This window comes from Phoenix dactylifera, chromosome 1 (genome assembly GCF_009389715.1).
Source record: "Phoenix dactylifera cultivar Barhee BC4 chromosome 1, palm_55x_up_171113_PBpolish2nd_filt_p, whole genome shotgun sequence".
In the NCBI taxonomy this organism is placed as follows: domain Eukaryota; kingdom Viridiplantae; phylum Streptophyta; class Magnoliopsida; order Arecales; family Arecaceae; genus Phoenix; species Phoenix dactylifera.
Window position 1 is genome coordinate 22,289,919 of NC_052392.1, and position 17,134 is coordinate 22,307,052.

At 38.5% G+C, this 17,134-nt stretch overlaps 1 protein-coding gene across 1 annotated transcript; it reads left to right on the top strand.

The window, feature by feature from the left end:
• The first annotated feature begins 409 nt into the window (after nt 1–409).
• LOC103724359 (protein DCL homolog, chloroplastic) lies at nt 410–13,127 on the top strand. Its single transcript, XM_008815589.4, has 3 exons — nt 410–751; nt 9,921–10,035; nt 12,555–13,127. The coding sequence occupies exons 1-3, from the start codon at nt 441–443 to the stop codon at nt 12,717–12,719; spliced, it is 591 nt and encodes a 196-aa protein (XP_008813811.2). The 5' UTR covers nt 410–440; the 3' UTR covers nt 12,720–13,127.
• Nucleotides 13,128–17,134: the final 4,007 nt, after the last annotated feature.

Genomic DNA, 17,134 nt, shown 5'->3' on the forward strand with positions numbered 1-17,134 from the left:
TCGGAGATCGGGAGAATGCCGGCGACGAGAGGGAGAAGGGGGAACGGGGGGGTTTTGGGCGTTGGCGAGGTGCAATGCACCGACCGGCGACGAGAGGGAGAAGGGGGAGACGGAGGGGGTTTGGCCGCCGGCGAGGTGCTTGAGGCGAGGTTTTTTGGGCGGAAGGGAGAAGCCGGCGGGTGTTTTGGAGGGGAAGAGCGGGGTGGGGGGGGGTTTGGGGGGTGTAGAGAGCAATTTAGGTGAGGGGGTGGGGAGGGTGGGGGGTAATTTAGGAATTTTTAATTTTTTAGGGGTGTCCTTAGCAAATGGGGGGGGGGTGTAGAGAGTATTTAATTTTTTTTTAATTTTTGGGGGGTGTCCTGAGCAATAGGGGGGGTGTATATAGAACCACCCTTGTATTGTGATTTGGTCCAGTCAGACGCCATCATCTCCTCGCTCACATGGCCTATGCGGCGGCTCTCCTATTGCTGAGAGGCGCCCCTCTCCTCCGCGCCCGCATCCCGCGCGCGGCCTTCCCGCGTCGCTTCTCCGCCTCCGGCCTATCCGCCGCCGACGAGCCCCAGTCACCGGAGACCGCCGCGTCGGCGTGCGAGAGCATTCCCGTCACCGCCAAGGGGCCGCCTCCGCCGCCGCCGTCCAAGCAATGGGCCGACCAGCCCGAGTACAGGAGGTGGAAGGATAGACAAGAGGAGATCCTCAAAGACATCGAGCCCATCACCATCCTCACCAAGGAGATACTCCACTCCGACAGGTATTTTTAGCAACGAATTTATACGACTTACAGTGTTTTTAGTTGATTAAGGGGTATTGAATCATAGTGGACCAAATGGGTTTTTCTTCATTAGTTGATTCTGTGGAGAATTTGAATAGGGATCGTAAAATAATGCCGTTACGTGAATTTTCATGGAATTGCTAATCACTCGTTCACTGATAAATCTGTCAGAGCATCACTAAATAAATAACCTGACATTACATGTGAAAGAATTTCCACATTGATACTTTCTCAAGTTTGAACCCTTAGCGGTTTTGTTGGGTAGTCAATAGTCATATTCATGGTCTTAGGTATCAAGCAGAGGAGAAAAATGATCTTGTTTGAAGAATGGCCTCTGGAACTCTGGAAGCAAAGTTAAATCTGCCAGAATGAACTACTGCTTCATGGAAGACATTTCGGATTGGGAGCTCTTGATTGTGCTGGACAACTGGACCAGCTATAATTTGCACTAAGAGCTATAATTTGCCCCCTTAGTGCAGAACCTCAATTAGAACAAGGGTGAGGCTATGATTTAGGGTTAGGAGTCTAGTCAACCTTGGAATAGAGGATGCGCAGATGCATCAACACCAATACCAAGACTTACAAAGCATTTATCAAGGTTTCAAATGTAAAAAAAAAAAAAAACTAGGAGTAGATAGCCAACTAGCCTCAAGGAGAGTAGTAGCAACCAAAGGATTTCTTCCAATATTTCTGAAGCCTTCTTCTTAGTGTCATAATTCAAATGATCTATCATAGACCCATGAGAGAACTTGATAGGAGTTGAACCTAGACACCAAAAAGAACTCGTTAGATAGCAATTGGTTGAAGTTGCCACTAGAAGATAAATAAAAGGGCAAATAAATCAATGAGCAACAGGGTTGATCATGAGCAACGGGGTTGATCATTCAGAACTTCTTCATTTGTATAGTATGAAGCAACAGATTTTTGAACGCTATCATACCACATGAAATCAAATTGTTCATCCAAAAGAATGGTCCCTGTGGGATCTTAAATCTACCCCCAATATGGTTAAAACATTCCAAAGGGAGATAGTATATTAGTAGCAATTGATCTTCTTACAAATGCATATGTTTATCAGTATGCTTATCTCGTCATATCCACCATATGGGAGAGGGTATTTTTTGTCTGTCATTGGCTTCTAGCATACCTAAAAATGAATTTTTTATTACCTTTAATAGCTAAGAACCTTTGATTCAGAGGCCTTGTTTTTCAACTGCTTCAGAATGAAAAGTAATGAGCATAACAAGCTCCACAATTTGCATGCTGACATACATCAATCATTCAGGAAAATAGCTCCTGCATACGTTTTATGCTATAGATAATAGCTCAAAGACAGAGAAAACAAGATATAGAAGATAATGAATAAATTGGAAGTGGAAGAGGATAGAGAGTTATACATGGTTATAGGAAGGATGAATAAGGCAAGCATATTTGGAGGTGGTAGGAATAAGTTGTTTTGACAACGGAAAAAATATATTAAGAAACAGGAGAATATTGTCAAAACCTGAGCAGCCCAAATGTATCAGGTATATTAAGGTGCAGAGGTGGAAGCAGTAACCAAAGTAAGGGGAGTAATATTGTGGGTGGGTTTTGTACTGTTGTTACAAAATTCGGCACCATGGTAGGTAGAATGATGACACCCTAGCCTAGCTACACATTTGTAGAATGCAATATCAATGGCATAAGTGCATAACAGATAAATGGAATCACAATGTAGCATGACATGTCAACTGTATAAGTCAGTTTGAAAGAAGGCAAGGCAGTGTGGCGTAATATGGATGGTACTCTTATATGGCAGTGAATATAGCAGTGCAAGGATCATGGTATGAGACAACAATGATTGAGGTGATGCGCCAAAATGTGTTGTTTTGTATGGTGATGAATGAAGAATTCAGTATCCTAAAACTTTTTTTGCCCTATCTTTGACTCCTGTGGCCACTGGGTTGTGGTAAAAGGTTTTGAAGATGGGTTAGATGTAGAAGATGATAACTCATGGTTGGTAGAATGATGAGACCCTGGCCTAGCTACACATTTGTAGAATAAAATATCAATGGCATAAGTGCATAACAGATAAATGGAATCACAATGCAGCATGACATGTCAACTGTATATGGCAGTGAATATAGCAGTGCAAGGATCATGGTATAAGACAACAATGATTGAGGTGATGTGCCAAAATGTGTTGTTTTGTGTGGTGATGAATGAAGAATTCAGTATCACTAAACTTTTTTTGCCCTATCTTTGACTCCTGTGGTCACTGGGTTGTGGGAAAAGGTTTTGAAGATGGGTTAGATGTAGAAGATGATAATTGATAAGACAACGATCTAGCTCAATAAGAAATAACATTGATTGGACTATATCAAGGTCAAGTATGGACGTGGTCTTAATGGCTTCTGAAGGTTGTGAAATTTGCTGCTGAAGAGGCGATAACATAGCAAGATGGTGATGAATGCTGTGATAACGGGGTTGTGGCAAAGGACTGCTACATGGCAGGAGTTCATTGTGGCCATTAAATAGAAAAACTAGGAATTAGAAAGAAGGAAGAGTAAAGTAGAGAGGAGAAAAGTTTGTTCAAGAGTATTCGTCCATTTTAAACATAGATTTTATATGAATCCGGTGAATATGAAACATGTAAGAATTTTAAGATGAGGAATGGCATAGCCTCATAGCATGTGCCTATGCAGATGCATGAGTATCTTGTAGGTCCCCTTTTCTTTTTTGCCTCTTCCAGATATGTATCTAGTGTAAATAGAAAGAATGCAAGAAAGCTGTAGCTGGAGTGGTTATGGACAATTTGATTCAATCGGAGAGAAGGAAGATTTTTCTCAATTTACTTAACTCGAATCTCTCAAAAGAAAACTAAAAAAAGATAGAAAAATTGCGAAAGTAGGGCTAAGTCTCTTTTTCTTTCATTGATGATTCACACCTCTAAAATTGAGGTATATAACCCCTATTTATAATGCTAGTGAGGTCCTCTCTTTTACAATTTGGGTTGGATTCCTTTCCTAGTTCAAATTGGATTAGATCTCCAAAAATAAATGACCCATAGAAATAATTAAAAAACTAAAATTCTAGATGAGATAGAACTTGACTTTTACCTCAACTTTGTCTTCTGTCGCTCCGCCTAATTCTTCATGGATTGAAATATAACGTACAGTCAAAATCTTTTTCGAAAAGAAAAGTTTCAGTTTAACTAGCCCGTTTTAGAGTCCAAATGATGGAATTTCGATCTGATTCAACCTCCTAGGGAGTTAACCCAAAGTTGTAGATCTTGAAAAGCTGCCCAATTTTAAAAAAAAAGAGATCTTCTTAATCAAATGTCGTATGACCAAGTTATGGCCTTCTAAAGTTGGGCACGTGATTTGGCTTTCTGATATAGCGGATCTTGCTCCTGGACCTATCCGGCCTGCTTGTAGTGACAAAAATATTTTATATCGAGTTTAGTGATCCTCTTGAATACCTATAGTGGCCAAAGTAATCCACATCGTGTCTGGTGATCCTTCTGGATATTCGTAGTGGCCAATATAGTTCACATCAAGTCTGGTAATCTTTCTAAATACTCTTAGTGACCAAAGTGGTCCATATTGAGTTTGGTGATCCTCTTGGATCAGAGCTTCCTTTGTTTAGGGGATTTAATTCCTGCTAAATAAGAATTGAAGATGGAAAAATATCTGTTTTTCTGCTTCATGACTGAACCACTTAGTTTTGCTCAGAGATAGAGTTGTCGGTGCTTGTGTTGAAGGCATCGCCAATCAAGACATGATCTCGGTGAGTTTGGTTGTCTTCTCTTCTAATTGTGTGAGACGTTCCATCATCTCATCATCCATTGAGATAGAATTGGTAGTCATACTTGCCTTTGTCTTTCAATATACTTCAAATACGGATAGCCCTTCTTCTAACTGCTTAGCATCTGGACCATGCACTAAGGCTGCCATAGATATAGAGGACCGAAGCTCTAATACTAACTTGATTCGATCAGAAAGAAGGAAGATTTCTCTCAATCTGCTCAACTCAAATTTCTCAAAAAAAATTAGAAGAAGATAAAAGAATTGCGAAAGTAGATCCTAAGTTCTCTTTTCTTTCGTTGATGATTCACATCTCCTGAATTGGGCTATATAGGCCCTATTTATAGTACTAGTGAGGTCTTCCCTTTCACAATTTTGGTTGAATTCCTCTTCTAGTTCAAATAGGATTAGATCTCCAAAAATAAATATGATTAGTAGAAATAATTAAAAAAACTAAAATTCTATAGAAGATAGATCTCGAAGTCTATATCAACTTTGTCTTTTGTCGCTTTGTTTAATTCTTCATGGATTGAGAGGTAATATACGATCAAAATCTTTTCTGAAAAGGAAAGGTTTAGTTTGATCAGCCCGTTTCGGAGCTTGAACGATGAAATTTTGGCCCGATTCAACCACGTAGGGGGTTCACCTAAAGTTATAGATCTCGAAAAACTACCCAATTTCAAAGCAATGATTTTCTCAATCGGACATCGTATAACCAAGTTGTGGCCTCCTGAAGTTGGGTATATGATTCGGCTTTCTGATATGGCGAATTTTGCTTTTGGACCTTGTCCAGTCCTACTTGTAGTGGTCAAAGTGTTTCACATCGAGTTTGGTGACCCCTTAGATATCGTTATGGCTAAAGTGATTCACATGGAGTCTGATAATTCTTTTGGATATCCGTAGTGGTTAATGTGGTTTATATCAAGTCTGGTGATCCTCTTGAATACTTGTAGTGGACAAAGTGGTCGATATCGAGTCTGGTGATCCTTCTGGATTATAATTGCATATGATAAGGATATTATGACTACCTTCTAGGTGCTTTTGGGCAACATGAACTAATACATGGAAAAGTTCAGCGGCATTGAATAGGTTATAGGGCCATGACGTATAACTTCTTGATGGTACTTGATGTATCTTGTATACCCACAGACATGAGACTGATAATGTATTAAGTCAAACATGCTTCTTATAAATAAATGCATGTTCGGTTCTCCATGTGTCTGATGGGCTATAAGGCTACACATACACACACAAATTGGCCACGAACCTTGTACACATGGTTCCTTATGTATCAGGTGACTACCTGCCATGACATTTAATGTCTAATATGTGAACTCACGTGCAGGGGCTGCCATGTGTCTAGAAGGTCATTGTTATCTTTCTTCGTCAAAGAGTTCATATGCAAAATGCAAAACAAGGTGGTGAGGGTCCTCATGGGCAGAGGCTTCATTGGTTGGAGAGGAAAACAGGTTTACGACTTTTATGGGGATTCTCTTAAACGGTGTAGGCAGATAAAAATTAATTTTGGTGATATGAATACTACAAAACTAGGGCTGTACTAATTCCCTATTTATGACCTTTTTTTTTTTGGTATTGGTGGGACAAGAACCTTCCACTCTGAACAAAGAGTAAGTTGACTAACAGAAATATTCTTTTCAGCCTGGGGCTTTCTCCCCTAAAGCCTTTACTCTTCCCACTCTATATAAACTCTTACACACCCATCATATCATGGAGCTGAGACTTATTTGTTACTTTGACATAACTTGTCATCATCAATCCGAAGATTATGGAGAGCTTGTAAGGTAACTGAAGGGACAAAATGATGAGAAACCATTTTAGAAGGCTGGTATACAGAGCGTACTCAAGGTTTTGGAAGATGATTTTTATGAAAAACTGGTTTATCCAAAAGGTTGATTTGGCTATCCTACAATTTCTGTTCAAAGTGTCATATGTTTATTATGGTTTCTAATCCTTCTATCTAAACAATCTTGGTTAAGGAGTAAGTAGTCAAACTAAACATTTATAGACTTGGCTCCTGGATTTAAAGAATCAAGATATAATGGCAATTGTCAGGGAATTGATTGGTGGAAGCTAAAAAGAGCATGGGTCGCTGTATCGGCCCGAACCGGGCAGTATAGAGCATACCATACTGTACCGACACAATATTAATGTGGCATCAATATGGGGTCCGGTACCGAGACGGCGAACCTTGAAAAAGAGTTTTACACTCTAACTTTTGATAAGCTCAAAATGATAGAAAAGGTTAAATTTGAAACTTTTAAGCATTGTAATTTTGATCGTTAGATGCATTTGGAATTGTTTTTGGATAAAAAAGTATAGTTTAATCTTAGCGATAATGCTGTCTTGAGTAAAATAAGTTTAAAATGTCTTGGTTCGGTCAGAGGCTGATTTTAGCAAGCCATTTGAATTATGTTCCAGATTGATTTGGACCTCTTAGTATAAGTTTCCATGAGGCTCTGGTATCATTTGAGGAATCTACTAGCTTTATTCTTTTTGTATTTGTACTTTTCTTTTCCAGTCTCAGGCTTTTAAAATCAGATAGATATGGTAGATGGTGGTAAGCTGACAATATGCATCTTAGTTCTTGGTGCGTTCGCAAAACTGTTCTTCCAAGTGCTGAAAAATCGCACAAGTAGTAAAACTCGAAAGTTCGAGGTCGAATCCTCAGAAAACGGTCTATGTATTATTAGTGTAATTTCAGATATGATTTCAGATGGTTTCTAGAAATTTAGAGAAATTAATTAATAGATTAAGTTCAATAATATGGAGAAGGTTAGGGATCCGGAATCCTCCTTGACAATATTACTTTTAATAAATAAACTCGGCGATTCTCGATTAAGGATCAAATAAATAAAATAGTTTTAATCATGGAATATATCAAATGAATACATGAACTCAACGTTTAAGCATTCATCGTGTCAATTACGACTATGACAAATCAAATACTAAAGCAATCCATATATCAATAGACATATACCATAACAGATCTATCTACAAAATAAATGTGCAAGAATCCAAAACATACTAATGGATATAAATTAATTAGAATAAAAGTTTAGAGTTTACTTAAGGAAAGCAACATGACAAGGGTTCATCCATCAGCCTTTGCCAAGGGAGTTAACCGGCCATTACAAACATCACCTCCTCTTTGTTTTTTTTTTTTTTTTTTTTTCGGAAACAAAGTATCCTCTGTTTTTTAGTGGGAACAAGAACAACCCTCGATAGAGATGGGACCTCCTCTTATCTAAACCGAAGAATCCTTCAAATGGACGCACGGGAAGCGCCTGTCATCCGGGAGAATGGACGCGTACGGATGGGATGCTGGGATCTGGGACACGGAACAGATGCATGATGCAGGGAGATTGCGGAGGAGGCGATCGTCCGGGATGCGCATCCCGGCTGGCCGCGGGATACCCGGACGTGGGATCCGGGAGGCTCGGACGTGGATCCTAATCCATAAGGCGGACGGCTGGATCAGAAGATGATTCGTAGACAATGGGAATCTCGGATTGCGGACGCGGATGAATGCTGAAATGGCTGAAGAAGAAGGCTGTCGCGGGATCTTTGGCATGCATCGCGGGAGGGAGCTGATCGCGGAAGAATTTGCTGCTACTGCATCGCGTAGGAGACGGACGCGGAGGATCATGCGCGGGAGGCTGGGAACGTGGAGGGAATCCGAAAGGATGGATCGCAGGGCCTTGGACGCGAGAGAGTCGCGGGAGAAAGTTGGGAATGCGGTGCCTGGGGGATCTGATCGCGGATCCGGAAGCATGGGACGCGGGATCTGGGACACGGAGGATGCTCACGGACGGCTGGGAGGAGGGCGGAAGAAAAGGACGGCTGGGATGCGGACGTTGGAAGGCTGAAACGCGGATGCTGGGAGGAGGGCGGTCGTTCGAAATGGGCTGTTGAATGCTGTGAACGTGGACGACTGAGATGATGTAGGAAACTGGGAGATGCGATTGCGGATCCGCTGCTGTGACCCCTTTCATCCTTTGGATCTTCTCGGCTTGATGAATCTAAGCCCCTGGATGTTTCATTGAGCATTGCCTCCAAATGGCTGCCATGTGTCCCTCGAGTGCAAGTGTGCTTGATGAATGGTGGGTTCGACTACACCATGGCGAAGTTGAGCGTGCGCGGCCTGGGTTATGCATCTTTCTAGACCCAATCTGTACTAAATGCACATTGTAACTTTGATTTACGATCACCTGCACCCAACAAAAATATAATATTAAATCAGCGATAATATCGTTATCTATTAGCAATATTACTAATTTAAGTAGCGTGTAGATCACACTTTTGTGCTCTCATCAGTTCTGAAAGCTATCTGGCTTTTTCATTATTGGTGATAAGTACCTTGTGGCAACTATCAAAATCGACCAAAGACGAGCCACTGTGAAATAGAACTTCAAAGTTCTCGTGGTAGTGTTTAAAACAAAGATCTATGTTTTGATACCATGGAACATGAGAAGCAAGGTTGAAGGATTGCAATGATACCTCAAATGCTAAGGGGGGTAAATAGCTCCATATTTAAGATTATAATGACTATGGCCCACTTAAGTAGTATACAGATATAACATGTACAGACATAGTACTAATATTGGCATAAATGCACAATGTTATGCACCAATCTCTTTAACAAATGGATAAAAAAGTTCATCTGGTTATCTCTAGAACTTTGCTTTCATGAAATGACAATCATATTGAAGTAAAATCTTAGCATTTTCAAGAGTTCACTATTAGCATCCCATTCTCAAACACCTTATGCAAAGTTGCATGATAATTCTCTATTATTACATAGTAATATCATTGTTCATGATTTTGTCATTTACATAACAAGTTGGAGCACATTTTGCTTTGATGTTCAAGATGCTTGATATTTCCTTTTTCCGTACTACTACCTAATCCTTGTAACTTTTGTTTTGAGTAAATATTTGGATAAAGATATGGGGAACCTTGACATGCATTTCTCTGAATCTTCGCTTAGGCAAAGGTTTCTGGCTCCAAACAAAAAATGGATATATATATATATATATATACTGGTAGATTTAATTTTTTTTTATTTGCAATACTGTGTTTTATTTGTCCCCTGAAAATGCTGCTTTTCTATTAGAACATGAGTTCTTTAAGTTGGTACGTGAGTTGCAATAAAAATTTGGCTGCTAATGGGCAATATCCAATTAGTATAAGTGTCATTAGGTAGCAAGCAAAAAATAGCATGAGATCATTTTTTTTTATTTGATAACTGATGTAATTTCTACTTGTCCATTTCAGAGGTGTCACAAGTTTATATGATTCTGTCTGAGACTTTTGCTGCCCTTTACATACTTGAGTTTTTACAGATACAGGGATGGGGAACGTTTAGATGCTGAAGATGAGAAGGCAATCGTTGAAAAACTTCTTCCATATCATCCACATTCAGAAGATAAAATTGGTTGTGGCCTTGATTCTATAATGGTAAACTAACAACCTGGTTATGATTTTGTTTCATTTTCTTTGTTTTGGTACACATTTCCACAACCACAGACCACCAATAGTTGGTTTTTTTGACTTTGGAAATGCCTCCACTTTATTCGACAAGAGTGATGCAAAAGTATTAAAAATGCTCATCATGAGATATCCTATGATCATATGATTGGATATTCTTATTTGATGTGTTCCTTCGGGTTACATATTTTTGATTGTATCGCATAGTCATAGAAGTTAGTTTCAATGTTGAATATATAACCTAAAAAACATAATTCCTCCTTTTGAATGTGCTGCAATGCAGAGACATCTTTGATGACATTCTGTTTGTCTTGATTTCATCATCAGGCCAGTACATCTGCAGAGAAGACCTTAAGATAGAAAATTGTGGCATATTAACTCCAATGCCTGCATGTGCATATTGTGTTTAAGCACCGCCTATATTATTTTATCTCTATGGAAAGACCTTATATTTAAAAATACTAACGGTAATTCAGTAAAAGTCATACTTATAGTACATAACATATTTGCATTTGGTTACACATACATTGATTTATTGCATCTCTTAACATGAAATTAAGGTGCCTGGACCGTTTTCTTAAAATATCTGGATGGAAAGCGATGAAGTTAGGATTGTTGGAGGTTTAGCCAAGGATTTCAGTCAGTCCATGTGCTACATGTCATATGATGTCCACACAACCACCAGAATGATAAAGGGTGCATATTTGCACTGGCCTGTATTAATGTGTTGATGTGTATTGGCCCGTATGATAAGAATGACACACTATGCCCTGTGCCAACAGAGGTTGCCATAATTGTGAAGCCGTCTATAATGCAAGCGAACCAACTCAAAGTTGATTATATAACTTGATTTGAGCTACCTTTCATATTTTCCCTCTCTTAGAGCCCCCAATCTCTTTTAAGCTTCACTTATTTCATGTAACTTGTTTTTTTAAATTCAATGTGCCTTTAGTATGTTTAAAATGATAAAAAAATTGGAAAGAGTCTAGAACAAGAGGAAATAATGCTTGATATGGCCAACTGCCTTCATGCCTTAGCGTAGGAAAATACTTAGCCAAATTGACTTGTATGAGTAACTGAGTAGTGCATGGGAATCACGATCGAATATAAAAAACCTGTTCAATTAGGTGTCGCATTGACTGTTCTTCAGGTGCCAGCCTTCTGTTAGTTTCTATCATGGCTTTATTAACAATGTGAGATGTGGTTTCATGGTTATGAAATGCTATGTGGTTATTAAAATTAATATGTTTATTATATGTTTCTGCTTTTTTATTCGAGGGAATTCTCTTTCAACCTAGATCCTTTTTCTTGAGCTACTTGGTTGCCCTACATTGTACCTAGCCAAGTTGAACATCAAAACAGTGCACAGAATAATTGTTCAATTATTTGAGTGGAAAACTTGTACTTGTGGGTGGAATAAATACTGTCAACATCCAGTCACTCCTGGCCAACAGCAATGTAACAACATATTCTGTTTTCCAAAAGCAGGAAAGACCACAGAAATTATAGTTTTATTCTAAAAAATGCTTGAGATGATATGTGTTGCACCTATGGAAGACGCATTTACCGAGGTTCCAACTATTGTCTTTTCATATGATGAGTAGCATCTGAGATGGTGAGAGTGCCATTTAGCTACCCATGTAGCTGTGTGATGTATACAATAAATGTTGCATTCATCTTTTGTCCTTTATATGTAAATGCATTCAGGTGCTAATGATTTATAAAGATTGCCAATATGCATTTCTTTTTCGCATTGTTCTTGATGGATTATTTTCTCAAGTTCTAGTTGAACTTCTTGCCTGAGTATGCAGAAGAATCTGAGACTTCACATTGTGTGTTCTTGTTTTCTATGAACCAAATTGCTGTCATCGTTTTGAGCAATCACATTCTCCGTGTTCTTAGGTTTCCCAGGAAGCCATAGCAGGTTTGCTACTTCAAGTATGAAAATGCAAGAATGCCTGGAAATAAGTGGGAAATTATGTGTCTTGTTATACATGGAAATTCTAAGTTTTAAAAATTTAATATACAAAATCCAACTGTTGACTGCATCAATAATTTTACTTTTCAATAGATTTAATTTCTATATTCGTCAAGCTAATCTTTTTCTTCTTTTTTCTGAGAAACATTACCTCTTATTTCTCCTCGCTTTTCCATTCTGTATCTGTTATCTTGTTAAGCAGTTTACCTAGCTTATGTATACATAGAATAGTGGGAGAATTTTTTTCCTTTTCTTTATGCGTGCATGTTTGTTTGCACATAGAATAGGGAACTTTTTTGGATGGAAAAAAATGTGCTTCTACTCTGTCTGCGGATGGTTTGCTGTGGAGAACTTCTTTCGAAGTGGAAAGCTGTTCAAACTTGTCAACAGACCGATAACTGGTTTTTCCCTATTCATTTAGGATTATTTCAGGTCACAAATCTGGATGTACAGAACTCTAATGAGCATATTAGGTTATTGATAGAAGCTTACTTGATTTATGTTTTCAAAGGTTGATCGACATCCACAATTCAGAAATTCAAGATGCCTGTTCGTTGTAAGAACTGATGGTGTCTGGATAGATTTTTCCTACCAGAAGTGTCTTCGAGCATATATTCGAGAAAAGTACCCATCTCATGCAGAAAGGTTCATCCGAGAACATTTCAAACGTGGCTGAGGATTTTACGTACCTTGTCATTTATATATTTTGCTCGTCCAACCACGCAAGATTCTCACTGGTTATTGGCATGGAGGACAGGTCAAGTTATTGGTCTCATTCCAGTTTTGCATAGTGCTTGTTGCTTCTGAATTCAGTTGCTGTTTTGTTCCAGCGACCTAGAAAACTTATTTAGCAGCTGCAGCTCGGACCAATGTAATGAAATGAAATATGTTAGATGATCTTTTTTAATGTGTTCCCCGCTTAAATGCTTCTCTTGAAAAAATCGTAGGGTCACACATTATTCTTGTTGTAAAAGTTCGTGACATTGCTGATCTGAGGCAAAAAATAATTTTTACTGTACTGCAGCCTGAAGTTTGGTACTGAAGCTCGATGAATCTGATTAGTTGCTGTCTGAGCACCTTGATATGGCAAGAGTTTTTTTTTTCAGAGCTGAAAGCTAAAACGGATCATTTTCTCACATGTTCACACACTCGAGGTGCAGCAAGAGGTATGTATACTCCTTTGCCACCTCGAAGGTTGCTTATGTCTTCCATTTCTGAACAGTAGCTCCCGATACCATAATTAAAACAAAGTCTAGTTAATCATCTTTCTGATCTCACAGTATTCTTATGATATTCCAAGAAAGTCAAGTCTTTCAACCTTTACGATGATCCTTGTGGATGCCCTTTAAAATATCTGTTGAAGATCATGTCATTATTCTGTGCTTTCCTTTGGCTTCCCTTGTGTTTTTCATGCGCCCCTGCCGTGAGAGAAGCCTATTGCCTTGTGACGATGCCTCTACTACATGGCATCTAGCTAAACGTTCAATGGAATACCTCTGATGAATCGCATCATATTGCACTGAAAGAGAGAACATTGCAGCCTGATTGTTGGTTCACCTACGTTACTCTCAGGCATCAAATCCGCTCTTAAAAATCTTTCACCCTTGCTCTGATGCCCATCCATTTCACCTTCTCAGAGAGATGCAGATGACTCCATTAGTGTTTGCTCTGAAGCCGAGTACGGTTTGACCAAATTCAGGAAAGTGTGTATACGGAAGAGGGGAGCACCGTTGTTGGCTGGACCCCATAAAGAAAAACCGTTTCTTCTCTCAATTTTTTCGTCCCCATCTCACCCTTTCAGGCTTTTCCATTCCTCGTCTCCTGTACCAAACTGTATCTAGTCTCCACTGGACTTCATGTTCTTTTTATGTTGTTACAAAAAAAAAAAAAAAAAAAAAACTAAAAAGAGTACGTATTGGAAACACGGCAAGCCAAAGTTTACTTACCACCTCATATCCGCAGGTGCTTAGCATGAAACTACTATTACGTCGAATCTGTACCTGATATCTTTTCCTTCCTTGAAACGATGAAAGGAAGGAACAAGGGATCTGGAAAGATAGGAAAGAGAAAAGTAGCCCTAAAAGGGAGGGAGAGAGAACGAAAAGGAAAAATAAAAAAAAAAAGAGGCAGAGAATAATGGAACATGGGCTGTTTTATATATATATCTATATATATATTGATAAAGGTGCATGGTAATCGTGTATCTATCCATACTAGAAATTTTTCTTTGCAAGAAGAGTAATACTAGGCCTTTCGCTCTTGAAGTGACTCCCAGTGATTTGGAAAAAGGGTAACCACGGATCGAGGCAGATCCCGTTTTCTTCATTTATTTATGTGCATTGGTTAGCTATGATGAGTTTTGTTTTGACAAATTAGAGGCTTTTCTATGGTAATCAAAGTTAGCTTCGTGGGTTTGTAAGTCCTTCACTTTTTCCCAAGAGGGGAGCTCTGTCCGTCATTATTATTTGACTCTTCCTTCATGGAATAATCTAGCGAAAGGAGTAAAAGGTTGATTGCCATGCAAGTGACATTATTACTTGAGAGGGATGATCCGTGCTATTGTGGAAGCTGGGGCTTTGCAATCAAAGAATAAGGAGATGTCTTTTGTGTATTAAGATTCAAGTCTCCATGCATTGCTTTGTGTGTGTCTGTGTGTTTATGCCCAAGGATAACAAATCTAGCCATGTTTAATTATAAGGTATACGGGGGCATAAAAATGTAACCAGATAATATAATTTTTTTTTCCCATCGCAGTTGTTCGATATCTCTGACATGGAAAATGCCATGGCACTCGGCCCATGCTTGTCCCAAGATGCAACCAGGCGTGGCATAGAGGAGGCCACATGGTGCCGCGCCACAGAGAACTCGCGCTCATAGGCATTATGCCACTTTTCTAGTAGTACTTGGAGTCAGGTTGTCCAATGTCACTGGTCAATTCAAGACGCCATCTAATATTATTTGCAAGCTTTTCTAGATCTTTTACATGCAAGTGTTATCCATCAAGGTTTGAATTCTTCTCTCTTTGTTTCTAGACATGTTATATAAATTTGAATTCCTCTCCATATCGAATCCTTTTAAAATTTTTCATCCCCATCTTTGAACTATTTCAATTGGCTCTCCTCAGTGTTGTTTTAATTATAATGGTGCTAGCTTTTGTACTCCCTTTCATATTTCTTAATTCTGCCATACATATAGATCTCAATGTTCTCATTCCTAAAAAGGTTCTTTTGTTTACTTAGACTCCCTCCATCATCCATTATATCAAGTGATATTGGTTTTAACTCTATAAAATAGAACTTTATCAGAAGTCACCAAGAGATGAAATAGTCAAATAATACTTCATATGCACATTTTCCTTTCATTCCGTTGATTGTATTATCACCATTTTATCACTCTTTATGCTAATTTTGAGCATCATTTTCATCGGATCCCTCATTACAATAAGGGATAACAATTTACCATGCTCCATTGAGTACCTACCCGGCCTTAATAGGGCAGGTTTTATCCAACCTACAATGGATTCAAGACAGGCATGGATATATAACTTTTCACAGATCTTCTCTCCACCTTTTGTCATAGATGCTCCACTCGTGACAAAAATTGAACACGTAAAAGATTACATGAAATGATGCTTAGTTATTTATTTTTTAGTTGATCACTTTTCTTAATTTAATGAATACTTAACTTCTTAAAGAACAATATTTTGTTTGTTATGTTTATATTATTGTTGAAAATTTGATATGTTATATTGTATATCTTCGACTCCAAATGGTATTAAAAATTATTTTTATAGTTTATTTATTTATTTGATTTTTGTTGCTTTACCCAATCCAAATCGTTCAAGCGGCCCCATCCGACTTTACACGTCTCATTCCGTCCCATCTAACTCTGCATGCCTCGCCCCGCCCTGAGACAAGCACAAGGTAGGTACAAATAATAGCCTATTCAAACCATTCCCGATCCATTACCATCCCTAATTACAATTTATATACTTTGATAAACATTTTGACATGTACTATCAACTAAACCTAATTAGGAAAACACTTGTGGTTAATAATATTTGTTGTACCATCTGCTTGCAGTTAGATGGCAAATCAATTTGCCCTCATTTTTAATTTTCCTTTAGTTCATTTTTAAACTACCAATATTTTCTATATACATTATTTAAAACAAATTGCATTTGTCATTGAGTATAATATTATGATATTATTTACCATTTTTAGTGAATGTAATTCATGAGCAATAATACTTAGTGATTATTATTTGTCTCTTTATTGGTAGAAGGGCTTGTAGGTGATGAGCTACACCACAAGGTAGCCCTCCTCCAAAAACCCTGAGCAACCGACAAGTCTTACCGAAGGCAACAATCAATCCTAGATCGCTTCATCCAACTAACAACTTGATGGGGATATCAGAGTTGATTATCCGCCCTTCTAGTCTACCATCTTATTTGCATGTTTATTTTATTTTTATTTCTGGGCTTATTTGCATTTTATTAGTGTAGGGCATATTTGTGTTATTTTTGGGCTTATTTGGAGTTATTTCTATATAAGGGGTTTTATGTTAATTGTGTTTATTTGGGCCCTATATATAGGGGACTATCTTCATGATTAGGGTTTTAATGAAGTGATTAAAAATTTTCTCCCCCCACCTCTCTTCCTTCCATCTCTCTTCCTCCCTTCCTGTCTCTCTCTTCCTCCTCTCTGCTTCTCCCTCTTCTCCTCCTCTCTGCCTCTTCTTCCTCCCTCTTCCTATGTCTCCCTATTTTGCAGCAGCAGCAGTCATCCTGAGTTTGACTCGACTCGTCACCACAGTAGCTTTTCCTGTGTTCGGTGCAGCATCACAACTTTACTAGCTTGATAAGGTAACACCTCGACTGATTGTTATTTGTCTAATAATGATTAAAAGAATGCAAAAGTGTAGTGATTTTTATTCAATTATCAAACCATTTTCCCACTGTGACTTGTATACTTGTATTTTCCAAAAATATTTAGTTAATAGGAGAATTCTAGAATTTTCATTAAAAAATGATTTTCTAATTAAAAATCAAACTCTTAGATTGGATGTCTTCCTAATTGAGATCTAAGCTTC

What these genes read in the sequence shown, in the direction of transcription:
- LOC103724359 (XM_008815589.4), top strand. Translation starts at nt 441, where the DNA reads ATGGCCTATGCGGCGGCTCTCCTATTGCTGAGAGGCGCCCCTCTCCTC. An exon ending in GAGATACTCCACTCCGACAG is followed by an intron (nt 752 to 9,920) that starts GTATTTTTAGCA and finishes GAGTTTTTACAG; the next exon opens with ATACAGGGATGGGGAACGTT. An exon ending in GTGGCCTTGATTCTATAATG is followed by an intron (nt 10,036 to 12,554) that starts GTAAACTAACAA and finishes ATGTTTTCAAAG; the next exon opens with GTTGATCGACATCCACAATT.